The 27,868-nt window shown below is 34.6% G+C and overlaps 2 protein-coding genes and 1 non-coding gene across 5 annotated transcripts; all 3 read left to right on the forward strand.

Annotated features, from left to right (window-relative positions):
- The first annotated feature begins 261 nt into the window (after window positions 1-261).
- Window positions 262-4,108, forward strand: LOC128239886 (uncharacterized). Its single transcript, XM_052956329.1, has 2 exons — window positions 262-708; window positions 2,250-4,108. The coding sequence occupies exons 1-2, from the start codon at window positions 282-284 to the stop codon at window positions 2,642-2,644; spliced, it is 822 nt and encodes a 273-aa protein (XP_052812289.1). The 5' UTR covers window positions 262-281; the 3' UTR covers window positions 2,645-4,108.
- A 3,074-nt stretch (window positions 4,109-7,182) lies between these two features.
- On the forward strand, window positions 7,183-24,418 carry LOC128240875 (uncharacterized). 3 transcript variants are annotated; one of them, XM_052957845.1, is made up of 6 exons: window positions 7,183-7,379; window positions 12,343-12,425; window positions 13,838-13,905; window positions 14,644-14,832; window positions 16,137-16,838; window positions 18,604-24,418. In XM_052957845.1, the coding sequence occupies exons 2-6, from the start codon at window positions 12,353-12,355 to the stop codon at window positions 18,895-18,897; spliced, it is 1,326 nt and encodes a 441-aa protein (XP_052813805.1). In that variant the 5' UTR covers window positions 7,183-7,379; window positions 12,343-12,352; the 3' UTR covers window positions 18,898-24,418. The 3 variants fall into 3 exon arrangements, with proteins under 3 accessions (XP_052813805.1, XP_052813807.1, XP_052813806.1); XM_052957847.1 differs by lacking the exon at window positions 7,183-7,379 and adding an exon at window positions 9,787-9,808; XM_052957846.1 differs by lacking the exon at window positions 7,183-7,379 and adding an exon at window positions 9,853-9,879.
- On the forward strand, window positions 17,682-17,798 carry LOC128241945 (U5 spliceosomal RNA). Its single transcript, XR_008262533.1, has one exon. It is a non-coding gene; the product is annotated as a U5 spliceosomal RNA (small nuclear RNA).
- Window positions 24,419-27,868: the final 3,450 nt, after the last annotated feature.

Here is a 27,868-nt window from a genome sequence, read left to right on the forward strand (position 1 = left end):
TTGAACAATAGATAATAAAATAAAGCGACGTCCTAGGGACGTTTTAAAATAAGAAGTAAACACAGAGAAAACAGACAGGAACAATTTCTTAAAACTTACTACTTGCATGTTTATTTGTAAAAATAGACTAAAATAATACAAACGGCAAGCCGAACAGCTTCCTATTTATATATTCTCATAACTGTATTTTGAACATCCCTCCCCGACGCCTATATTATAAGATTCAACATCTTGAATGTTTTCACAACGCGTGAACACCAAGCACAAGACTAACATATAAAATGTTGTTTGGCGGTGCAGTGGTGTTGCTTGCGTTAGGATTCCATGCTATACATGCCGATGAACCAAAGTGTTTATCTAGATTTGATTATGACGAAAAAATGCTACTGAAATTGCTTCGCATAGAAAAGAAACTTGAACATATTGAACTATTTATCCAAGATATGAAATCAGTCGAGCTTGAAAATTTAAAACAAACGGATCAGCAGCTTCAAATGGAGATGAACGTTTTGCAAGATAACATGGCAACCACAGCAGAACATAGTAACCAGACGGAGACCCTTTTAAATGACAACATTTCGATAACTAACGCATCGATGAGTTTGCTACAAACGCAGACGAAGACTCTTTTAAAAGACTGTCAGGATAACATTTCAATGATGAATGCATCTATGGGCTTATTACAGAAGCAAATGAATGCGGAGAGAGGTAAGTGATTTAACAACGAGCGTAAGCCGAACTATACATCGTTTATTTAAATAACAGCTCAGTTTCACCTACACCAATATTATAAAAAAGCGAATGGCAAATGGGCTATACACTGAAACTATAACATGATGCGAAAGTATACGGTCGCGGTCATTTCATGCGTTTTAAGCAAAAAAAAGCAAACACAAGATGCATCGATTTGAATTGCTTTAAAAAATATTTTGTGAAAAGGAAATTTAAACCATTTAATCACAACAGCCATCTGTAATAACAATGTCTTTTTATTCCTTAAACGAGATCCCATTGTTTAAATATGATCAAGATGAGACGGTGTTAACCAATTACAAACTTGGTTCGTATTATCAAAAGTCTTTTCAAGATATTCTTAAAGTTTTCAGAAAATGTGTTTGTTTGTTTTTCTGAAATTTTAACTTGTTTGAACACGTGTTGACTGACTCCGATTGTTTTGGCTGTGACTTAATATTCTTCAAATATTTTACGTTTTCAAATCATTTGGAAGGTCGCTTTTATTTTTAATAATGTTTTTCTTTATTTGTTCCCAGTTTTAGTACAATGATGCTTTTCATTATGAAACTCTATGATCACACAGTTTTAAACCTTTTATTTTATAAGGCAGACTTGGTGTGTGATGTTTTTGGTTTCTAACGATGACTGCATTGTATCTTTGAAAAGTATTTGCATTAGGTGCTCTGAATTGTTTCCCTCCGTCTGCAGATAGAGTTGGGATCTCTAATCATTGAAGTACTTGGTGTTTACCTTTTCGTTTTTTATTATTATTTGGTTTATTGAGTTTCCTCAAGTTAATGCATACTTTGATAAGATTTACCTTTTGCGTTTTATCTTTATTAAGAATTGTTGGGATAAGAGTGAGGTTTGTGCACATAAACTGGTTTAAACCCCCAATAAATTTACATTTTACTGACCGTTCCAAGGCGGTACTTAGCAATTCTTGATAAACATACCAATTATTTATAGTATTTATGCACTGTGCTGTTTCTAGAGTTTTGTGCTGTTCTATGTTTCTTGTTTGTTATATGTCTTTGGCGTTTGCCCATTGCCACTAAATCGGGTTTATGTTTAAACTTTTTGCTACTGAGCATGTTTCTGTAGCTTTTTGCATATATATTGTATTCAGTGGGAAATTTGAAACATTCTAGTGTGAAACATACAAAATAGAGCTGGATTTTTATAACATTTTATTGTTAAACATACAATATTGAGTGGGAAATTTGTACCAAAATTGTGTTTAAAACAATGAAAATCATGAAAGTTGAAGTCGCGCAATGTTTCCGGCAAGACACAAGCGAAACATGCAGCCTATTGCATAAAACTGTTTAATTCTTTGGTTATATCAAAGTTAAGAAATCTCTATTAATTGATTAATATTTATCCAATAATTGCTATTAACCGACCAAAGCATTTAAATATACAAACAAGCAAAACGACAACATGGTGACAATTTACCATGCCAATGCTTTAATTTTAGATGAATACCACGTGTTTTTGTTTTTGTTTTTCAGGTCCTATTATCTCCTTTTTGGTAACGGATCCAAAATACGAGTCAGACATACTTATTTTTAGCAGTGAACTGTTAAACAACGGAAATGCTTTTACACCTGAGACTGGCGAGTTTTTGGCACCACTTTCGGGCCTCTACTATTTCAGCTTCAATCTGTTGGCACCGTCATCAAACACACGTACATATTGTCGTTTGTTCAAGAATCGTTACATTCTTGATTTATATGCATACCCAGACGGCACAACTTCTTCCTTCGATAGTGCAAGCATGTCGGCGTTTATCACCCTTAAAAAGGGGGATGTTTTTCATGTTGGGCGTTGCGGGGGAGCTCCAAGTGTATCATTCGATAGAAGTACAACATTGACTGGCGCCTTGATTAAAGTTGACTATGTTTAGCTAGTGATGAAACGATTATCGAGTACAATCGATAAATCGTCGCTGACAATGCTAAGTCGGCGACAATCGATAGTGGTTGTCCAAAATCGATGTCGCTAATGTTACTTCCGGTAACTACGTATTTTAGTTACGCGGTAAGAGAAGGGTACATGTCAATTTTTCCATCCGGTAAATTCTCGTTGAGTTCATTTTAACAAGGGAGGTCAGTCTCTTACACAAATGCGGTGAATGTAAACACTTTTGCTTAAAAACTTACAGGGTCTCCCAAAATAAATTGTTTTTAATTGTATATATATTTCATAAAACCCCAATAGTCAGTCTCTATGGTGTAGTGGGTCCGATCTTACCTGCAAATACCGGGGATCCCGGCTCGATGCATTCTGTTTTTGAAACCTTTTTGTGGTATCGTTTGTTATTAACAAATTTACTATTTTGTGAAGTATTATGAAATTAAGATATTTTGATGAAATATTCCATATTACAGGTTATTGAATGTTAAGCTGGTTCACAAATATTCAATATGTTTTTACATGGATAAAATGCTAAGAAAACTTACTTGATGCGGTGTGCATCATTATGCAATTGATGTGCAATTATTTAGTATGTGTTTTGATTTTTCGTTAAGACAGAAAAGGGTTATGGATATTTACTTACTGTTGCAATAAGCACGTCTATAGCATCACACATACTGATTTTAGATTAAACAATTTAAATGATCATGATTATACTATGTTTATAGAATGTATTTTCTAAATGATTATATGAACTTTCGATTATTGTCCGATAGTAAATCGAAATACTTGATCTGATTCGATTCGATTATCGATAGCAAATGGACTCCGATTTTCAAACACTATGTTTAGCTTATAACAGTTCAAAAAAGTAAGTGTTTAAAAGAATTGCTACATTCGGCCTTTGGTCGCCTTTAAGAGTGTGAAGTTGTTTTAAGACTCGAAATGCCCCAGTTGACCCATTCACAACACTGAATAGTGCTCGGATTAAAGTGGATGCAGTGAAAATGCCTCAACAAGTGTCTCGTTTAAGGACTTTTTAAACGTTTGAATTTAAACGAAAACCCATGTGAAACATTTGTAGTGTGTGTATATCACGTGATAAATTACGTCACAAATTCTACGTTCGGAAAGCAATATTTTGCTTCCAATAAGGATTTAAAAAAATATAATTTATTTTTCTTCACAATTTTAAATGAAACAAAGGGCAGTAAATAATTATAATTATATGCTTCATGCTATGTTAAATAGACAAGAACAACTTTATAATATACTGCTTCTTAATTTTTCCTTAATATCTATCTATATGTTCTTTGAAAACACGTACTCCTTAAAACATTACATGTAATTGTATTGTAAATATTTATTATTCGGCCGTCTGTACAATGCTAAATATGTTTAATGGCCAAAAGTATTGTTATATGCCGATTTGTCAATAAACTTTGAAGTTTGAGGGTAAAGATTTCCTCATGTTCTTTACCGATCAGTATTAATGATTTTGTTCTACAAACATTTGTTTATTCTTTGGATAAATTCGAAACAATTGTCCGTTAATCAAACTAAAATTCCAGACACTTCAATTGTAACCTCGCCCCCCCCCCCCAGGTCCGGGGGTATACCGGGGATAGCGGCGGAAATGTTTTTACCTTTCTTGTGGCCCCGCAGTGCTAAGTGAGTGCAGTGGTTTTGTTTTCACGCCGCAAACAGCGGGGAATGGGCCTTACCTAGGATGTCCCAGGGATGCAGGTGCCTTTGGCGGGGATTTTACAAGCAGTGTGTCCCTGCAGGACGGGGATTTTATCCGGGATTGGCAGGACCGAAAGTCAAAGTCCCCGCTATTCCCAGGATCTGCGGGGTCCGTGGTTTCAATTGACTGGTGCATTACTACATTATTAGAATAGAAATAATATGGCTCGTTAAATATAAAAAGTTAAGATTAAAAGTATTCTATTTAAGACCTGGTCTTAAAGCTGCACTCTCACAGATTAAACGTTTTGACAACTTTTTTAGTTTTTGTTTTGGAACCAACCAATTTTTTTGCGAAAATGCATGGAAGCCGGTTATATAAGACTGCTGACAAAAAATTAGATCGCAGATTTTTATATTCAAGTTCAAAAATTGATGTTTTATGCATTTTTCTTAACCCGTTGGTAACTGTTTAAGCCATAAAACAATAATTTACGAACGGAAATATCAAAATCTGCGATCTGATCTTTTGTCAGTAATCTTTTATCGTTGGTTTGCAGATATTTACGCAAAAAAATTTGTTTTTTTCCATGACAAAAAATAAAAAAAGTTGTAAAAACGATCTATCTGTGAGAGTGCAGCTTTAAATACACCGTACTATTGAACATATGCGACTGTTCCAAATCATGTAGCTCGACGAAAATAAATGTTTGTATTCACCGGCAGATCTGCTCTATCTGATATGGAACTACAATGCATGAGGTAAATCATCAATTGTCATTGGCCAACAAATATGTGCGAAAACCAGATTGTATCATCTGCATTTAATGTTTATATACTTCATAATTAATATGTAGTACTTAAAACAAACTCTATTCTTCTCCAAATGTACTACGAGCCATTCGGAACTCCTCGGCCATTTTTATCGAAAATAACCTCGGATGTATATAGACGGTTTTCATACTCAGAAATCGGTATCTTTGAGTCCGCTGCAAGAAGATCGCGTAATAATACAATTTAGTTGTTAAAATTAATGTCATAACTTTTGGGAATCTTGATTATGTTTGCAATAATACACTTCACTGGCAATCAATTTTAACTTAAATCAATAAATACAAGCTTAAACAGTACATTTAATTAATTTATAATTCACGAACTACTTCTACTGATGTACCGGCATACATCTGAGGTTGTTTTCAATAAAATGGCCAAGGAGTTCCGAATGACTACAAGCATGCCCATTAACTCCGTCCTCGTGGTTGCCTTTCATTGACAGCTATACATGTGCGCTCAACTCAAGTGGTGCTTATGGCATGCTTCGAAGCGACCGAATCTCTTATCTTTTATTGAATTCAAGCCACAGCCACATGGGAATGGATTACTTAAGTGTGAATTGGAAATGAAATTCACCAAGAATAATTCATAATTATTAAGCTTAAAACTTAAAGGAATAAGTTAAATAGTTTGTCCACTAAGATTATTTAAATTAATGATAATTCTGTAAAAATGCTGGTGATCATTATCAAAACAAAATGAATCATAAAATGTGTTAATAAAATGTAGTTCATTGCATGATAAGAACAACGTAAACTTTGACCAAAGCAATAACAAAAAAACCAAGCCTTTTCTGTTTACGTGCGGTCACTTCATTTGTTTTTCGTTGTTGTTTTTTCTAAAAAAGTAAATCCATTTCAAAATGAAACAGCAATAAATCACGTTGTCACCAATTAACAAATATGAGCCATCACCGACACTTTTATCGAGTGAACCATAATAACGCCTTTATCACTTACGTTAAAGATGGAAGACAGAAACCTAATTATTTAGCGAAACGTGCATTTTTAAAGATGTAAATACACAGACTGTTGTTAGAAATGCAAGTGGAGAAAGTCATGTGTTAGCCGAACGTATCACTAAATGAGAATCTATATATAAATATTCCGACTACATATATATCGCAACCTGCGGCCCCCGAAATTCGTCTTAGGTACTAGTGTTCTTGGTGGACTAACTCTATCTACCCAATTCCCCCCCCCCCCCCCCAAACAAACACTTTAAACCAAATAAATTTCGGTTGGCTCAAGTAAAAAGGTTATGCCCCCTAAGTTACGCCCCCTCTAACGTCGAAACCTGGATCCGCCCCGATCAATAATTCATATAATTGTGCACATTTAAAAGTATAGCCGTTATTAATGTTGCTTTCCTTTATCAATAGCTACGTGGCTAAAATTTCCCCAGTTAAAATAGCGCCAAATATCGCTTATATTTTATCTGTACACACAACATATGTTATTTTTGTTTTGATCAAATGAGTTAGAATTAATACAGCACGAAGATTGAAAAAAAGATATATCAAAACAATTTTGGTGTCAACCTAATTTGGAAATTCCTATTAACTTTGTCTTTAAAACGAGACCAATAAAACAGCTTCTTTCGAAATAAATGAAATTCCCACTTTTTTTTAAATCATAAAAAAATCTTATCATTTCAAACTAAATATAACAATGCCAAAGATGTGAAAAATTATTGAAAAATATTTTTTTTCATAAATATTTTTCACGACGATGAAATATGGGCCTACGGGGTCTATTCTTTAATGCATTCTGTATTTCTATTCATGTACGCAAATCAAATACATATTCTTTTTGACATACTTATCGATCAAGTTCAATGAAAGAATGCTCAAAATGACTGTTAATAAACTCACGAACGAATGGATCAAACAGATAAAATGTCCTCATTGATAATCAATGAATCGGATCAATCAATACCTCTTCGGAAGTAGCCCCTTTAAGCACGGAAATATGATCATTGTTGTGTAAATAAGTTGTTGAAATATTATTAATATTTTCTAAGTCGTATCGACTATAATCAATATAGATAATATCTATTTAAAGCAAAGTTTAATTATCATAGGATTTCCGGAGCTCCTTAATAATTTCATGTGACGTGTTATATACATGTTGATCAAACTATTAAAGACATCGATAAAAGTAGAGGTGACACGTTCTCTGTGCTTAGGACATTCTAATTGTGAGGTAAATGCAGTTTGAAACAGCTTTTTTAGTTTAATTTTCTGTTTAATAGATGTATGGATGTGAATATTGTGGGGAGAACGCGAACTTATTTCGTCTGCTTTAACCATACACTAAAATACATGTGACAGTTTAAGGAAGTAATACATTGACAATCTATTATCGTAATGTGATATCCTGTTTATTAAATATCAAAAGGTTCAGTGAGTTCATGTGAAAACATGTAGTTATTGATTGTAGTAGTAGCAGGTCGAGAATCTATCGGATGTTGTTAAATTATTGATAAAACTTTTCTTTTGATTTGAAATTCCTAATACTATGTGTACACATTGATAAGGGGTCCTCTTTTGGTAAACATTGTTCATTTTGGATTCGTATCTAAATTTAAGATTACGTAAACAGTTTCATTTTAATTTACAATGATTTACATGTCACATGATCGGGGTTATATATACATTTTCGTTGGCTCTAAATATAATTATACACTATGTATAACGTGTGGCCTATCGATTTGTACAGCTTCAATAATGATTTAAGTTTTCTTTTATTATTGGTCTGACATGTATAAACAGTGTTTTACCATCCGATGATAAGTCACGTATGCAAATATATAAGAAAAATTTATAAAAAAAAATCTTATTTTCTTTTTGTCTTTATATTTATAAAACGAATGTCTTAATTTATCTTTTCAAATGAACTGTTAAACAAAATGTCCCTGAACGTTTTATATTTTAATAATTTAAATACATCAAAACAGCCACTAATGGGCCTTTACACAATACACAGAAAGCCTACAGACCTGGGCATGGTGGTTGCCACATTGATTGGATAGTAAATTATGACTTTTAGGGGTTTTGATAATGTTAGGATAGTGAAAATACGGCATTCTACTATATATCATATGGTGAACATGGTCAAAAGAAAAAAAGAAGAAAAAAAAAACAATAAAAAAAACAACAACTTGTACTATCCATCATGACAAACACTGCATACGCCTGGGGCTGATTGTTTTTCGTTTTTTATATCCGCCTTTCTGGTACGCGCTATTTCAAGTGTTTCTGTACCCAACAAGGTGAAACTTAAATCTAGAGTTATCACAAATGTGGACCGTACTATTTGGAAAGCAGCATTTGAGTTAAACTTCACGGAGTATTCGATACACGCTCCGGTGTTCATGTAAGTCGATTTGTTATTGCAAAACAAAATAACCACGTACAGTTTCAATTTGAGCTAATATTATTTATACGCAAATACCAATATGAACTAATGAGTATGCAGTGTGTATGTGGAAGAACTAGTCGCATGGATGGCTCAAGTGTGCGTGTTGGCTTATTTAAACTCGCATTCGGGTTTTGTCCATTCGGCGAGTGCTCCGAGAAGATTGTTAGTCATTTCATGTTTTAGAGCAAAGTGCACAGCCAGACGTAACCCTGGTAAGAGCTACTCTGGTTCCTTAACGTGCATCAGTATATAGTACTGTCACACGAGACCCCATTTAACGTCCCTCGCGGAAGATGATTAGTATTTGTTTAGTGATGAGGCGGGGAATCGAACCTGCGACCCCTGGATTGACAGGAAGTATACACAACGGTTGTCTAGAAGTCGGCAGAGTGCTGTTATATATGTTCCGACGGCCACCTTTCCGCTTTACGCGCGTGTCATTGGGTTAGATGTTAATATACGGACCGAAAAAAACATGATTTATAATTTCACTCTCAATATGGAATCAGTATTACGGTTTATGGATAAGACAGGAACCAGAATAACTTGAATCCGGAGTGCTTTTTAGGATAAATATTGAGATAAAAAATCAGCCAACTCTTTAAACCAAAACGATTTAGGGATTCTTAGGGAGGGGCGCAAGTTAAAAGGTTACGCCCCTTAGTCACGCCCCATCTTAAGTCAACTCTTGTATCCGTCCCATGATCCATGGGAGGACTTGGAACATGCCGCTCTTCCCGTAGGATAAGCCAAACAGTTTAGGTTCAAATGTGCCACAGGGGGCTAGTGGCTCCCCTCCCAATGAACAAATATTTTTGATATATTCTTCGAATGTGATGTCATTTTTAAGATTTATCAATTTTATAAATGAAAGTCATTACTGTATAAGTGTCACCTATGTTTGCTTGTTTTCTTATGGAAACCGAAAACAGTTTGCTCTGTCAGTGAAATCCGGCGAACTTAGCTTCGGCCAACGGAATACCGCCAAAACAGCTCGGGATTTGGCGTACCAAAAGGGATTGTGGGATGACAATATATTCTATTTCTTGATACTTTTTTTTTCTTTTTTTAACTCTCCGTTGGAAGGTACACTGTATAGTGTATATGTATAGATGTACGCTACGGTGTACGGGTAACAGTAGGTTTAGACACCAAGAGTTTCTTCCCCTGTTTATATTTTGGTCATTAAACATTGCAAAATAAAGAGACAGGTAATACACTGACAAGCTTCTTAAAAATGTAAAGCACTCCCTTTAAAGAGATATATAAAAACAATTAAATGGTAATATTATCATACGTATTTGTGTGTCGTATTTAGACATGTTGAACAGCTTTTTAAAATATTTATATGTTGCTATGGTCTCCTTTAGTCTAAAATAATAGACGTGTTATACGGGATTCTTCCAATCCCTAACGTCTAAACGGGAATGTGCAAAAAACGGGGGTGTTTTAAAAATATTGAAATTGTTTTAAGTGAAGTATTTTATGGTTGAAATTGAACATAAAGAGTTAAATTCATATTTTACCATGTAAGTGAAATGTTATTTTGCACTAAACAAGCATTTAATGCATTAAAACAAGTTGTTTACCTTTCCAATAAAACGAAAGTTGACTGACACAAATAACAATTATGCGAAGGGGAACAACTCGATACAATCGTAATAACTCGGCCTCCTCCGACAAACCTTCGAGATAGACCTTGTTATACACTCGTAACAACTCGGCCATGTCCGAAATGTTCCGAGCGATTTAAAACTGTGCCCTGAAGCCTTGCAGGTGCCCTTCATGTATATATCGTTATGTTTTGACAGAATGAAATGAAGAAAAGCCGTCAAACTCATAATTATAAGTTGGATATTTTTTTTTGTGCGTACGGAACTAATATAAAATAACATTATCTGGTAATATTTCTTGTTTTTATGATATTTTATAGACGCTATATGCTTTAACCCGGAATCCTGATCGGAACAACTACCCACTTTTGATACTAAACAATTTGTACGTGAAGGATTTGCCATATCAAAAATCTAAAAAAAAATCCGTCAACGTACAATTATTTGGACTATGGTCTCCTTATGACCACGCCCCCTCCATGCCCTCCTTATGCACCAGTCAGTTGTAACAACGGCCCCCCAGGTCCGGGGAATAGCGGGGACTTTGACTTTTGGTCCAGCCAACCCCGGCTAAAATCCCAACCTTGCGGGGACGAACAGATGGAAAAATCCCCACCAAATGTCCCTGCACCCCAGGGACGCTAGGTAAGGCCCGTTCCCCACATATTTAAAGCGAAGACAAAACCACTGCATTCACGTGGTACTGCGGGGCCACCTGAAAGGTAAAAACACGGCCCATTTCCCCGGCTGTCCCCGGTATACCCCCGGACCTCTGGACCTGAGGGGGCTGTAAATACAATTGACTGGTGCATTAAACACGAGGTACTACAAGCTGTTTCATGTTGTACCAGAATCACAAATAATAAATACTATTTCAAATACAATTTTGAGAGTCAATGAAATTTTATGTTCACCCTGATAAGACCTATGTTCTTCATAAAAGTTAAATTGACCCTGAGTACTACATGTATGTATACCAAAGAGTTAATGCACCAGTCAATTGTAACCACGGCCCCACCAGGTTCTGGGCTATACCGGGGATAGCAGGGGAAATGGGCCGTGTTTTTACCTTCCAGGTGGCCGGGTATATATGGTGGTTTTGTCTTCACACCAAATATAGCAGGAAATTAGCCTTATCTAGGGTCCCTGGGGTGTGGGACATTTGGCAGGGGTTTTACCAGCAGTTTATTCCCGCAGGGCAGAGATTATGCTCGGGCTTGGATGAACGGAAATTCAAAGTGCCCGCTATTCCCCGGACCTGGGGGCTGTGGTTACAATTGACTGGTGCATTATGTTAATATATTTCACCCTCTGGAATAATCATGAATTCTAATGATTTCAAAGTGTTATGGTAGTCTGTCTCAGCATCCTAGCATTTTACTGTGACTGAAATTAGCCTTTAATTCACAAACACTGCAAGTCAAAGTTGAATATTGTTTGTGACTTTTGTACAAACTGGCAGACATTCCCGAATAATACATGTACATGTGTATATGCACTGTAAGTAGCATTTCGGCTTTGTCATTATCTGATAAATGGAACACTTCTATCTATAATTGGTAAATCCATGCTTGTGCTTCAGGTTATTGTTAGGAAATAATTTTTGGCTTGCATTTGGAGTGCTACAGCTTGAAATTGCTTTCCCCTTGATTGATGTCAAACGTTTACCTTTCCAAATTTTGGAAGAGAAAGGTAATGTCTCAATTGTGCTTTCCTGTAACCATGAAAAGACATGATTTGTTGTTTTTTTGTGTTAAAAAGTTTTAGGTGTGCCTGTGCCAATTGGCTGCATTATGGCTTGACCTCACTACATATCTTCCAGTATGTGAATTAGAATTAGAAGCCTAAAGTCAAAAGAGGATTTTTTACCATCATGATTTATCCCCAATAAAGTGGTTGTGTAACAATGATGAATGACATTTAAAAGCTAAATACAACCAAGAGAAGAGAATAAAGAGGTATCAGCCACAGTTATTTGTAGACCAACCAAGCTCTAAGTGTGGGTCACCATGGTTTGGTTGCAAGGTGTCACCCACAAGGGAGGCTCAGGATCTCAACTTAGACAATCATCCTATTCGATAATAATCAGAGTTTTTATAACAGATGTAGCTAAATGATCCTGTTCTTTTCAGATTGTTTTCAATGACAAGTGATGCAGGGCAACAAAAAGGCAAACAGATGGATTCCATTATACCATACTCCTGCATCTTCATTGGTAGGCTCATAGTTGTTTAATTATGTTCAAACTTGCACTAAAATGTTAAATTTACATTTGTATATACTTATACACTCAATCACTGTTGTCAGGTGTTTTTTGGGTATAAATTTGCTACTAAGGTACCAGGACCCGTCTGCTACGGTACAGTGACCCAGATATTAAACCAGCATTGTATGTCTCTGTGAATAGGTTCTTGCATGTATTAAAAGGGAAATTACTGTTGTTTATATTTTCATCTTTGCTATTCTTTTATTTCTTTCGAAAATTTTCGGAACTTCTCTTTGATAATTTTAATTGCAAAATTGGGAAAAAAACACTTTGCCATTTGGAATATGACCGAATACCCACTATAAAAATCGCCAAAATAACTCTGGTTGTATTAAATTTATATAAGCTTACAGGTGTGAAGCTGGGGCCAATTTGGGATTATGAGATCGATGCCCTGGGGATTGGGAGTCACAGGGTCGCCCCTTCCCTTTGATTTTTATTTCAAATTCAGGTTTTTGGTATGACAAAAACTTAGACAGGTCTATCAAAATGTTATTACACAACTGCGTATTTGTTAACAGTCAGCTACGCACCAGGCTTATACAGAGACTTGAGGATGTAAACCAGTTTCTGGCATATCTAATAATTCATATGATACTACATTTTTAGTTGCTCAACAAGGAAATTTGAGTGTTCTAAAATTGATCAATACAAAGGCTGTCAAAGTTTTATCAATTTTAGTAATAAAACAAATTTAACTAATGTAATGACTTATTTATATATCATAAATACTAATTCAATGATATACAGTACTGTCATCTGTGTACATAAAACATCACTATTTAGTGTGCATATTTTCAATGCTGTTCATTTATGATCTCACGTCAAAAGTTAGAAAGTCATCTTTAATGATTTAACTTTATTTACTACATATCCAAATTTATTTTTCAAAATATCATTTTATTGTTTGAACATGTCTGATATCATGTGATTGTAATGATCTGCCAAGGGTGGCGGATGTGCGTTCATAGTATAACATTTCGTTATAGACGGAAGTATGTTCATAGTATGTATGTTTACTTGGTTGGTAATATGCAAATTAGCAAAGCCCGGGCTTTGTGTGGATTGAGAGTTTACTGTATATAAAGACCAGCGGACCCCTTCAGGGTCGAGCATGCTTTTCTCTGAAGGGATCTGCTGGGCTTGTTTGACGTCGCACGTTACATGATATTGAATGTGTGAACTGTTTGTAATGGGTGTGCAGGACTACTTTCACTGGTCTGGGAAGCGTCTCTGTCATTTATGATGAGCGTCATTACAGATAAAAGCACAAAATACAGTTGATTTCATGGTGCACCTGAAATGACATACTTGCATATATTCACATCAATTCAATAACCTACCAGTACCAATATTTTCAGATGGGGACTGGAGGACATTTTCATCTGCAGCATGGAAGTGTTTTAGCTGCCAATCAAACAACAAAAAGGTATAAATACATTTATGAAGCTGTGAAACCATGTACATTTCTTGACATTTTTATTGATAATTAGGCCAGAAAGAAATCGGTTATAGATTTTTTCATCTCAATTGAAACAAACAAGGGCAAATTTTACTTTTTTGATTAAAATCAATAACATGATTTAACTCCATTTTTAAATTGTTTCTCCCTAAGGCCCATGTTTTATAAATCAAAAACTCTGATGTTGGGGTGGGGTAGAATTTGAAAATGAGTTTAAGTCGAATGAAGACACCTCACTTTTACTAAACTACAATTTTTTTAGTGTCATTTCCATAGGTGATAGAATCGGTCAGATATAATGAAAAAAACTACAACAAAAATTGTAAATAAATAGGAAAATTATAAACGAATTGGAAAACAAAGAAAACAAAGAAATTTTTTACTATGATAATTTTACTTCACCACTAGGATCTTTAATGAACAGACAATCGGGGAATTTTTTAAAGTTGAAAAAGTGATTAACAACATTTTAGTTAACTGTTAAATGTGAAGTATTTAATGATGTGCTAATAGATTTATATAAAAAATTACAGCTAAAACAGTCGTTTCGTACCTTGTTAGAAATACTGCAGATCACAAGTGTGCACGTAAAAGTTCTAGAGCAATAAAAAATTTAAAGTTAACAACGATGAACGTTAACAATGTTGTTAACATAAACAAATTTCTGAACAATCGGTCCAATGATATTTTAATTTTAATATACAGGTTGTAACGGACCTACAAAAAAGATGGACCAATGTCAACAACACCAACAGCGTTTTGCCCTGCCTTTCTGTCCGATCTGGCCTTGACCTTTACCTCAAGGTCATGAACTTTGAAGCAGGGTCAGAGGTTATTATGTCAGCTATAAACATTCCAGATATGGTCACGGTTGTCAAACACCATAATTTAAAGGTAAAATAATCATTTGTAGTAAGTTTTGTTTTAATTATTATATTTTAATAACTGAAAATCATTATAGCTACATGTAAAGGTTGAGATTGAGGTTAAAAGCTGTTTGTAATCATTTGTAATAAGTTTTGTTTTAATTATTATATTTTAATAACTGAAAATCATTATAGCTACATGTAAAGGTTGAGATTGAGGTTAAAAGCTGTTTGCGAAATTTCAATTTCATTTTTTTCCTTTAGATTCACTGATACTCGCATACATAACTTTCTTTGTGCTTATGTGCATTATGTTTAATGGACAAATAACTGGATGATGTAGTGCACAAATAGTAGCCCACATGTACACGTAACTGGATGACGTAGTGCACGAAAAGTAGCCCACATGTACACGTTACTGGATGACGTAGTGCACAAACAGTAGCCCACATGTACACGTTACTGGATGACGTAGTGCACAAACAGTAGCCCACATGTACACGTTACTGGATGACGTAATGCACAAACAGTAGCCCACATGTACACGTTACTGGATGACGTAGTGCACAAACAGTAGCCCACATGTACACGTTACTGGATGACGTAGTGCACAAACAGTAGCCCACATGTACACGTTACTGGATGACGTAATGCACAAACAGTAGCCCACATGTACACGTTACTGGATGACGTAGTGCACAAACAGTAGCCCACATGTACACGTTACTGGATGACGTAGTGCACAATCAGTAGCCCACATGTTCACGTTACTGGATGACGTAGTGCACAATCAGTAGCCCACATGTTCACGTTACTGGATGACGTAGTGCACAAACAGTAGCCCACATGTACACGTTACTGGATGACGTAGTGCACAAACAGTAGCCCACATGTACACGTTACTGGATGACGTAGTGCACAAAAAGTAGCCCACATGTACACGTTACTGGATGACGTAGTGCACAAAAAGCAGCCCACATGTACACGTTACTGGATGAGTTAATGCACTAAAAGTAGCCCATATGTACACGTACATGACTCGAGGGGTGAAAGCGAAAAGGTTCTATCTTCTTCTCTATTTAATGTCACTTAGAACCTTTTCGCATTAACCCCTCGAATTGTAGTGTTTCGCAACCTTTCTAGTATCAAGTTTTCTGCTACATGTTAAACTTTATTAAGAAATAGGACACCTCACCATTGAAAAATGCCTGTGTTTCCAATTCAGTGGCGAAAGTTACATTTTGTAACAGTTTTTAGAACATTTATACATTAATTTTATTTCTGTATCTCAATGAGCTGAATGAATAATTTTGACTAAATTCATACCCGCAGGTGGTGCCATGGGACATCAGCATTGAAACAACTGAGCCAAAACTTGATCTCCTCCCCAGTCTTATAACCAGCCATACCGTCGCAATCCTTGTTGCCCATATATTTGGCAAATGGTGCGATATGGACCCAATCATTGACGTTGCTCAAAGTTATAATCTGCCTGTGATAGAAGACTGTGCCGAAAGTTTCTGTGGATTTGATGTAATAGGAAATCCACGTTCAGACCTGGTTTTGTTTAGTTTTGGAGTTATAAAATTCTCGACAGCTTTTGGCGGTGCAATAGCAAAGATCAAAGATGAAAGTGTCTATAAGAAGATGCTGGAGGTTTATGGAACATACCGTGTGCAGGGCCATGGGGAGTTTTTAAAAAAGATATTTAAGTATTACCTAGTTTATCTTATACTCCTGCCATTTTCAGAAAAAATTCTTATCTCTGCTGCCAGATTTTTTGGTATCGACCATAAAGCAATGGCTGTTCAAATGCTCAGGGGGTTTCCCGATCAAATGACTCAGAGAATCAAAATGAGGCCAAGCTCTGCCCTCTTGCAAATGCTCAGAGAGAGGCTGGAGGGTTTCAGCAAATCAGATTTCGAGACTGGGCAGGTGAAAGGGGACTATGTGAGAATGAGGCTGCCAGAGGAGGCACAGATGGTGGGAATGAAAGCTATTATCAACAACTATTGGCTGTTTCCCATACTTGTGGTGAGTATAACAGTCTTCACAATAATAGTTTTAATTTAGTTGATCGTTCAGGCAGGAAGCTGTTCAAATGAGCTTGTCTGAAGCTGCTTTAGCTTGCCTGAATGTATAGATAACATGGTGATTTTTTCCAAGTAACTTAAAACACAGTCTATTATCAAAATGGAAAATGAATCTTGTTTTTTCTCTTCTTTGAAAATGATATCCAATAATTCAATAAATAACATATATAACATTTGCAGAATACTAGCTATTTGTTATACAATGTGTAAAATTGCTTTTATTTAGATACAAAACCTTGTTAAGTCTTAATTATCTTTCTTCTGATTTTGTTTGTGCTGTCATTTCACTTGAAAACTTCATTTTAAGTGGTTAACACATGTTAACTGTGGTCCACTGTCAAAATAGACAGGGAAGGGAAACGTATGGAAATTAAACTCACAAACGCAATGGTATATATTAAAATAACCAAAATATTTACCAACGTTGTGTACTTTTTATGTGTAGGGGAAGCAACCTGTACTTGTACACTTTGAATTTATAAGGTAACATTCATTTGGATTGTCTCCCATGTCATAGTTATATATAGATGTTTTAGTTCGAATCCTTTAAAAAATATGATTTCTCAGTTATCTCTGTTTAAGCCATAAGTGAAATTTAAACATTTATAATACTATGTAGGAGAATGAATTACTAATATTTCAGTCGGAAGAGTATGAAATCTTAATGTGATCTGAATTTAACAGCCATGAAATCAAAATTCTGAATTTGAAAAATCTGATTCGACACAAACACAACTTCGTGATGGCTTAGGCGCTATATAAACCGGTGAAATACCTTTCATGTTAACTCTGGTTTCACTACAGTCACGTATAAATCTTTCGCCTTTTACTAAAGATTTCCGTGCAGTGGAACATTCAATGAGTCTAATGACTTATTTCTTAAATCCTACTGTTGTAGGGTACCTTTCTCAATCATTTAAGACCGAAGCTTTGACTCTAAAAGAAATCAAGTATCATACAATACTATGTAAGCTGGGAGTAGGAATGTTGGTCCCAGGTCATAGTATAATATATTATATTGGTTTGAAAAATATCGTGACAATTTTGCTTTTTAGTTAAGCAAAATGTTCACGATATTTTTTTTCCAACCAATATACTGTATGCTATTACCTGGGGCCAATATTATGATGATTAATGATGATGTTCCACTCACAAATGGTGTTGGAAAACTAATTATTTATTTTACTAATTTTTTTTTTTATTTTATTTATTTATTTTTTTATTTTTTTTTTTTTGGGGGGGGGGCGTGTTCATAAGCCTTACATTTATAATTATTTTACAGCAGCAACCTCCAAACCACATACAGATTTCAAGAATGATAATGTATTTTATTGGGGCAGACGTGGGGTTGCCAGTCTTTTTGTTTCCTAGGGAAAGGGGGCACATCATATGTTAAACCCCCAAAGAGCTCCAATGTCAAATTCTGGACTTGCCCCAGTAAATAATAGAAACTTCAGTTACATTTTAACCTATGAGAGTATGCTGTAGTTTAGTTATACTGGTCAGGATTGTTTTACCTAATGTATGCAAATTTCGCAGAGGTTCACTTGAGCATAATATGCATGTACATGTAGTTTTACATGACAGTTTTGATATAGATATATTAGAAGAAAGATGTCTATAATGGTGTTATTTAATGGCTAATTGCCTTGTACATGTACTTTACTTAAGTAATCATTTAAAAACTAGAAAATAATATATTTCAGGAGAGCCCAGACACAGTTCTTAGTGTGCTCAACGCCCTTGGGGTCGATGCCTACCGAGGGGCCACACAGCTAAACATCATCGAACCAGAAACTTCCCCCAACTCCGATGACCCCATGACCCCGATTGACCCTAGCTACCCGTCCGAGGCCCGATACCTTATAGACCACGTTGTGTACCTCCCAGTGAACAAGAAAGTGCCTTTCCATGTTCTGAACAAGATCTGCAATGCAGTGAAAGAAGCCATTAGATTAAGCAAAGATTCCCCAAAAGTACGCATTCAGTCAAAACTGTGATTGGTCGTATTTTAATGGCATTGGTTACATTTTTAACAATGTAATTGCTCATGTGTAACCATTATGATAACCAAATACATACATTTATTAAGGATTTATTATTGTTCCCGGAGTTGAGAGTGGTATTTAATACCACATCTCACGTTGTACCATATATAGAAACATGCAAAAAATACATTGATATCAACTCCACTTTCATTCACATTTGTCATTATGCCCCCCTTCAAAAAAAGGGGTTATATTGCTTTGCACATGTTGGGCGGTCATTCTGTAGTTTGTGGGTCCTTTGCAAGACCAAAGATTGTCTGTGTAATAACTCCACAATTTCTGGACGTTGGTCATCAAACTTGACATGAAGGTTAGGCCTGACCAGTAGTTGATCTCTTTTTATTTTAGGGGTCATCGGGTCAAAGGTCAAGGTCACAGTGACCTTGAATGCTAAAAGGTTGTCTGAGTGATAATAGCCAAAATGTCGCATCCATTGCCCTCGAACTTGACTTGGGGGTTGGGCCTGACCAGTAGATGAGCCCTATTGATTTTAGGGGTCATCGGGTCAAAGGTCACAGTGACTTTGAGTGCAAAATGCTTGTCTGTGTGATAACATGACAATGCCTGCACCCATGGCCCATGTGGGGCATAATGTTTGAGAAACATCTCTTGTTTAAATTGATAACAATGTGTTGCTCAGATAGGGAGATTATTGTGACATTATATTTTGTATACCCATCAAGTTGCCATTCTACAATGCTAAATAGTGCTGCATATCTTTTTTTATACTTCTGATACACTGAACAAATATATCACATTGGAATGGAAAAAAAAAAGATCTGATGCGAGACTCTGTTTTTTTGTCAAATTAAACATGGCTTATCATTCGGATGCTGGTAAAAAAAGATTAGGGCTTGTAGATGTACTTGTCCAAATTTTATTTCCAATAAATCCAAACTCCAACCCATATTTCATTACACAACAAAGATGCTTGCCCATCATTCATGAGTGCATGTATTTTCTTGTACCCATACATAATCACAATCAGATGCGTAGCTGACACAAATAGGCAGTTTTGTAAGGAAATTTTGACAGGTCAAGGTATTTGTCCCAAACCCCCGAATTTGAAGTGAAAACTGAAGGGGGTTAGGGCATGAAGGGGTTAATATGTTGTCCGGCGTTCTCAAATTGGCCCTAGCTACGTGCCTGACAATACGCATACCGTATCATACCAAACTATGCACCTCGATGAACTGTATTCCCACTTGTTGTAATACTGGGCCCATATTTACTAACATCTTAAGCCCAAGTTTGAGACTCCAACTTTGAAAAACAAATTTTAAAACTCTCTTAATTAAAATACGATTTGTCAAAATATCTTATTTCAACATATATATGCAGCAGTTTTTGTTGACCCTGCTCTTTAAATGGCAATTTTACAGAATATTGGCCCAGCATTTTGTGATAACAAAATTTACTGATAATTTATTGCAATGTTAAAGTGCTATTTGTTGTATTATGATATTTATTGAATGCTTGCAGAATAAAAAAACTGTGCATGTATATACTGGCTCTGAAATAACCAACAGACAGTTGTTACATATAAAACCAGTCAAGTTTTCAATTTGGTTAATGTTATCGTAACTGTTTATTGATTGGTCAATATTTATGCAATAATAACTAATAGCCATTCAAATTGTTTTAGTGAGTCAACTAGCCAAAAGATAGGCTGTAAAGAAATAGTAAGTTTTAAGATGGCTTTGTAAAAAAAATGTCACAAGCTTTGGGGAAGTACCACTTGGTATCACAGTTACATTTATGTGTCAAAATATTAAATTATGTGTCAGATATTTCAGTAATGCAACAAATAATTCCTTTTTGTGACAAATAATTCAGTAATGTATCAAATAATTCAGCTATGTGTCAAATAATTCAGTTGTGTGTCAAATAATTCAGTTGTTTGTCAAATAATTCAGTCATGTGTCAAATAATTCAGTTATGTGTCAAATAATTCAGTTGTTTGTCAAATAATTCAGTCATGTGTCAAATAATTCAGTCATGTGTCAAATAATTCAGTTGATTGTCAAATAATTCAGTCATGTGTCAAATAATTCAGTTATGTGTCAAATAATTCAGTTGTTTGTCAAATAATTCAGTTATGTGTCAAATAATTCAGTTATGTGTCATATAATTCAGTTGTTTGTCAAATAATTCAGTTATGTGTCAAATAATTCAGTTGTTTGTCAAATAATTCAGTTATGTGTCAAATAATTCAGTTATGTGTCATATAATTCAGTTGTTTGTCAAATAATTCAGTAATGTGTCAAATTATTCAGTTATATGTTATTGTACAAAAGTTGGGAGTGGTCTAGTGGTTCAAGTCCGGCCTCTCATCAAGTGATGCAAGTTCAAGTCTAGATAACATTTCATGGCCTAGCTAAATGACTGAATGGCATAAAGATTGAATGAAGATTCATTAGATCAAAATTTATCGTAAAATATACATGTTCACTCAACTTGAGTCTCAAGAGGCTTTTAGATATTATATTGTCTGACCCTTAGTTGTGAAAATAAATGTTTCTCAAATGTAAGATGTTATAATATTGTGATAATGCTGGAGGAAATAATTGAGAAGTTATAGATTCAAGTTCATAATATTTTCTGGTACATCGTGGGCACTTCACTCAAAATAAAAAACTTGTAATATATTTCAGGAAGAAAATTTAGACTTTATTGATATTTGACGAAGCATGCATATGACTACGCAACCATCATTGTTTTTGTTTGTATTGCCATTTTTGTCAGGTAACCTAGTCAGTATTCTTTGACTACATCTTCCTTTTATTAGTACCAGTAGTCTTTTTTTTTCAGATAAAAAAAGTCTAGGTATTGGGATAGCCTTGGTGTTTTGTTGGTAGCGACAGCTATTGTTATTTTGTCCCCGCCCTGTGAGTGCTGAGATTTAATTTTGAAAGTGAGACGGGGCTAAATTTTCAAAACAGTGAAAAATAAACAATTTGTTATTTCTCTATTTAAAACAGTGGAGTATCATTTTTAGTTCAGTGTTAAACCTCTATAAATCACTGAAAAGCATATAGTAGATTTAATGTAGTACACAGATTGCCAGAGGCAACACTCACATGTACAATGAATCCCAGTATAAAGATGCTTGGGCCATATTCAATAAGCAACTTAGATTGAACTTAAATCTAAGTTTAGGAACTAAGAGATTTGATTAGTCTGAATATTTAGCTGACCAATAGGCTGAATGAAATCACTGAGGCATGTCTAATGATAAGGATAAGATCAGTATTGAATACTGGCCCTGGCCTAAATAATTGTTGAATGCAACTTTTTTTACTTAAAAAAACAGACGAGCGTTCTCTTTTGCTCTGTTGCACCCTTGTCATTTCCATATAAGACTGCCGGAAACAAGAAACGTTTACTGGTACAAATAATTATGTCAACATATGTATTCAGTGCTTTTATCCTTATTTGTGTTGCTTTTGAATTTTAAAGATAATTATTTGTTATGTTAATAACATAATATGACGTCTTTGTGTATTCAATTGGACTATTTCTTAAACCCTGGCATCTGTACACTGTACACTTTAATAATAGCGTTTTCACAAGGATTTTCAGCTGGTGTTCCTTGGACCTTCAATGTTGACAAAATAGGGCTCTCTGGTAACTTAGTAGGCTCCTCATATGATGTTGATATTCCACAAACAATTATTTTAGGAGTCCAACAGATGCACAGTAAGCTGGAAATGAGGGTCCTTGCAAGAAAATTGAGTCTCTCTTAGAGACTCATGGCCCGTGATTACGAACAGTCTCAAGTCTGAGTTCAGACACAGACTCAGAAAAGCACTTACATTATATTACAAAGATACATTTTTTCCATTGAAATTAATATTAGCTTCATAAAGTAGAAACATTCAGCAAATCTTATCATATTAATTACTCACCTAGAAGGCAAGTTACAATGTAATTGGCCACTTGAGTCTGAACTCAGACTTGAGACTATTTGTAGCCATGGTCCCAGGAGTTAGTGTTCAAACATTTTAAGTATTAAATATAAACAAAAGATGCAAATTTTATTTCCATTATTTTAATTGACCTTGCATACAATTTTTAAGGCAGATGTATTGGCAGACCTTAAGCCTTGGAAATAAAATAATCAAGTTAAAATATGTTTCCTCATGTAAAGGGCAACCAAATAACTCTTCGCATTAGATCATAAATGTTTAAAAAGTTCAAACGCCCTTTGTGTATTGGACCATTTTGTGTATTGTATGGCGTACAAGCCCGGTTTTAGATATAGCCATTAAATGGTTCATGTCTTTGTGCTACATATTCGATTGGATTGATATTTTTGTGAAGTGCTTTAATATTTTATGGAGAAAACATTTTAATGATTACATTGAGATTTTTTTTGTGAAGAGCTTTTATGTTTTTTGGAGCAAACATTTTAACGATAATATTCATTTACACCATGAAAACTGTGAGCTTTAAGTGATATTCGTATTTATTATATAAATAAAACATCTACCGGTATACTCAAGAAAATTCATCTAACTTTATCATCAGACATTTACTTTTAATAATTTTTTGCATTAATGATTTAATCTCATTGGCTTTAAGTGATCAAAATAATTATGACAGCTGAAAATTTTTACATTTCGTTTTTGAGGAATCTCAAAATCTTTGAGATTTACCTTGCTTTATTCTCTTTGCACACATGTTTTCTTTTATATTATGATTCTTAAGTTATGTATGATGCAAGTGTATTTTCATTTAATTGGATAAGTTTAATAAAAAAAATTGGCTTTTGAATGACAACTTTCATTGGCTTGTATTATTTAAAACTATTATGGAACAACCAATAATTCCAGTCTCTTTCATGTTGTCTTGGACAGACTTTTATGCAATATATACTTAAAGGTATTTACCACTCATCATAAGGATGCAAAGATGTGTTCGTGCATTTACTAAGATATTATTTATCAAGATTATCTCTTTAATTTATATTGAATAACCATTATATTATTTTTGCATGCATTACAGTTTTGAATAACACCAAAGTGGCGCTACTATTATGATTTGATACAGTAAATTTTTTTGGTGCAATTTACTGCCTTCTAAAGGCTGGTTTCCCCTTGCGGAAAAACTGTCAATTTTTCCCGAAATTTTATTATTTTTTCCCAATTTGATAAATGCAGATTACATTAATGAATAAAAAAGCAATGAATTTCTTGAAATATAAACAAAATTTTGACAAGACTTACTCTTTCACAGCATAATGTATGCATAAAAAAGTTAAAACATGTATATTTTCCATTATATTAGCTATTTTTGGCCTGATTTTGTATTTTTCCCAAAGTCGATTTTTTTCCCATTTGCAAGGCACAGGCAGTAAAAATAATTAAAAAAAATCTCTGTGATATATTAACTGGAGGTAATATAACAAAATTTTACTATTATTATAAAGCAATTTTATTAATTTTTCGGCTTAATTATCATAATGCCTAATCTTGTCTTTATATTTTGGCATCTTTTAGTGCAGAGCATAATTAACAGAAAACCAGAATGTATTATATGGATACCCTGACGTCTGACCAGTTCTGTTGCGCTTTTTTTTATCGTAATGGAATCGGTCACAGGTGGGTTTTAATCGGACTGTCAACAGTAAAGTGACTTTAAGTGTAAGAGTACTGGGGTATCAATTGAAAAGAAAATAATCAATATGTTCAATATTAAAGGAATACTTAACTTGCTTAAAATATATATCATATCTAGATGTTGTTGAATTTGCAAGATATATTTATTATTGTTATTTCTAAGAGTATAGTGCTTAGCAAAGATCACATTTGTAATATTCCATTTTATATATTTAATAAATGAATTTCCCTAATGTCAGTGTTTGTTTTTATGCTACCCGAAGGAAAGGCTGATAGTTTTCGCTTCCTCCTCGTGTCCATCCATACGACATTGCAGTCCTCCCAACTCCTCTCATGACGGGAAGGATTCCAAAACAACTTGAAACAAATGATTTACAGCCGCATGCATTTTAAGAGGCACAATATTATAAGTTACAGGGTTAGTAGGTGACCCGATATGGGATATACGGGGCAAAGGAAACCATATTTGGCGAGAGCAGAGCTTCGCTCTCACCCGATGTTGGTTCCTTTGCCCCGTATATCCCATATTGGGTCACCTACTAACCCCGTAACGTATATATCACGTCGACAACTTGTTTACATGTCTAAAAATGTTTCATTTATTTACAGAATCTGAAAATAGACGGCATTTTCGTACAATATAAATTCAGCTACCTAGTATGGAAAAATATGGAGTCACCATGTGACCAGTCCTCAGGACCATTGGCATTGCATCGTTTATGTTGGAGGCGTGATATTATAAGTACCAGGGTTAGTAGGTGACCAAATATGGGATATACGGGGCAAAGCAAACCATATCCCATATTTGGTCACCTACTAACCTCGTAAAGAATATATCACATCGACAACCTGTTAACATGTTTAAATGTTTCATTTATTCATCGGAATCAGAAAATAAACGCCATTTTGGTACGATTTAAATTCAGCGACCTAGTATGGAAAAATATCGAGTCACCACGTGACCAGTCCTCTGGACCAATGGCATTGTATTATTTATATTGGAGGCGTGATAAAGGTTTTTATTTAAATGCCTTATGTTAAACTCATTTGATTGTAATGATCAAAACAAAAAAAGAATATGATTTGAGTACAGATAAAAACAAATATGTGCTATTTTGGCACTTTTTATCTGTGGAATTTGTGGCCAAGTTTACACAGCTAGTAATTAAAAAACCCATTTATGAAGTTTATTTTTTATCTACACAAATCATAGCCTTTTTTTATTTTGATCATTAGGCCACTACTTTTATATAAATTGGTTTACAAAACCGGCGGGTCTAATTTTCCGAAAAGTACAATAAAAAAAAAATGAATTTCACTATTTTTTCAAAATTATTTTACCGACCGTATTGATTTTGGTGCGAAACGAAAGAAAAACGCACAGATAAGAGTACGAATGCAGTAGATCTCGACTGGTTTGTTGTTCCGTGGCCGTATTTGCCATTTTATAGTGATAGCATGTGAGCCAGTCAACTGTTATGGCAGCGCCGATGGCAATGGCGGAATTGACGATAGCAGTCATTCTTTGTATGAAATAATTAATTAAAATATGCAGGAGTTGTTAAAATAACAATAGCAATAAACATTGGCAAATTTAACAGCCGACACAAACAATAACTGTCACGTGATTGTTGTTATTCCCCGCCAATTAAGGTCATGAAAATATTGTTGTTTATAGATAAAAAATAAAATTGTCAGCGGCTGCCATCGAATTAGTAGACACAAATATCTGTAAATTATGTGTGAGAAAAACATTTTATAACATTTTATGGTTAAATATCAAATAACAGTGCACTATGTGTGAGTGGTGAAATCGAAAGTAAAATTTCTAAGTTGACACCGGTGACCTAGTTTCACAAGTTCGGTCGATGTTGTTTATGGATTTGAAATCACAAAATGGTTTGGAAATACTTGTTATTGAGTCAATGTAAAGCTTGTGTTTATTCTAGATTACATGTTTATTCATGTTTGGGTTAATAGTAGAGTAAAAACAATGAAAGAGTTGAACACATGCCTCAATGACATTTTAATACTAATGCCATGAGTTGTGTGCAAAACATTTAGATAAAATAACACGGAAAACTATTTTGAATAAGTCCATTTCAATTTGTAATGAACTTGATATTTCACTATAAATGAGATTTGTTGTTGTAACCAAGGAATACTCTTTAAAATGAAAAATAAACAAGCATGAAGTATAGATGCCCTGTGAACTCGTGTATACACAAAATGGCGGAGTTAGAAGAAGATGAAAATAGCCGATACATAATTATGGATTTCTCTGTTACTATCATTGGTACATAAAGTTAAGTCACATGCTAGATTTATTATTTTGTTATGTGATTTTTATGTACTGATGTGGTAATTTGCTGCAAGATTTGAATTTGAAATGGATTTGGTGAACATCCCATGGTAAATATCCCGGTCCGAAAATATCCGAACTTAGCATGGATCGAGTTACACACAACTAGGACCCACCATGGTAAAGGTTATTAAAACTCAAATCTAGGTCTAGTTTGGTTTTTAGTTTTTCCGGAATTGCTTTCACAAAGTTAAAGCTCAAATGTCTTCATAAAATGTTACTTCCGTATTTACAAAATTGGTAATTATTTCACTTTATTGGCATTTTCCAATATTGAAATAACTGAAACAATGTTAAGAAAATAGTATGTATTGTTTTAATACAGTGCAATTTTTTGTATTTTAATGCGTAAAATTGCCTTCTCTTTTTTCAATTTAATATTGTTCAGTTTAGTGTTCTGCATTCACTTTTGCTTTAACATACCCTTGAAGCTTAACAAATGTCTTGCTGAGTGATATTCAATGTATCTTTAAACTAGAAATGTGTCCATAGGACACGGATGCCCCCACCTCGATTTTTTGTCACAGAAAATAAGCCATAATGATTATTCAGGATAATCTGCACATATAGGATAAGTTGAGTTGAGTTGGGTTTTACGGCATCGCAAGACTGTATAGGTTATATGGCGCCATTCAGGCAGGAAAAAAACTTGTTGGATCCACATTGGACACATACTTTTCAAGAATTAGATTGGAAACATATATTTTTGAAGTATTTTTGGCAAAAAAGGGCCGTAACTCCTAAATGACTAAAGCGATTTCCATGACTATCGAACTTGATCAAGATATTATGGTCACAAACATGTGTTTAAAGTTTGGTGAGGATTGGACAAACGGTTTTCAAGAATTAGATCGGAAACAATCTTCGGGACGTACGTACGTACAGACAGACAGACGTACGTACGGACAAGGGCAACCCTATATGCCGCCACTTTGTGGGG

This window comes from Mya arenaria, chromosome 7 (genome assembly GCF_026914265.1).
Source record: "Mya arenaria isolate MELC-2E11 chromosome 7, ASM2691426v1".
Taxonomy (NCBI): Eukaryota; Metazoa; Mollusca; class Bivalvia; order Myida; family Myidae; genus Mya; species Mya arenaria.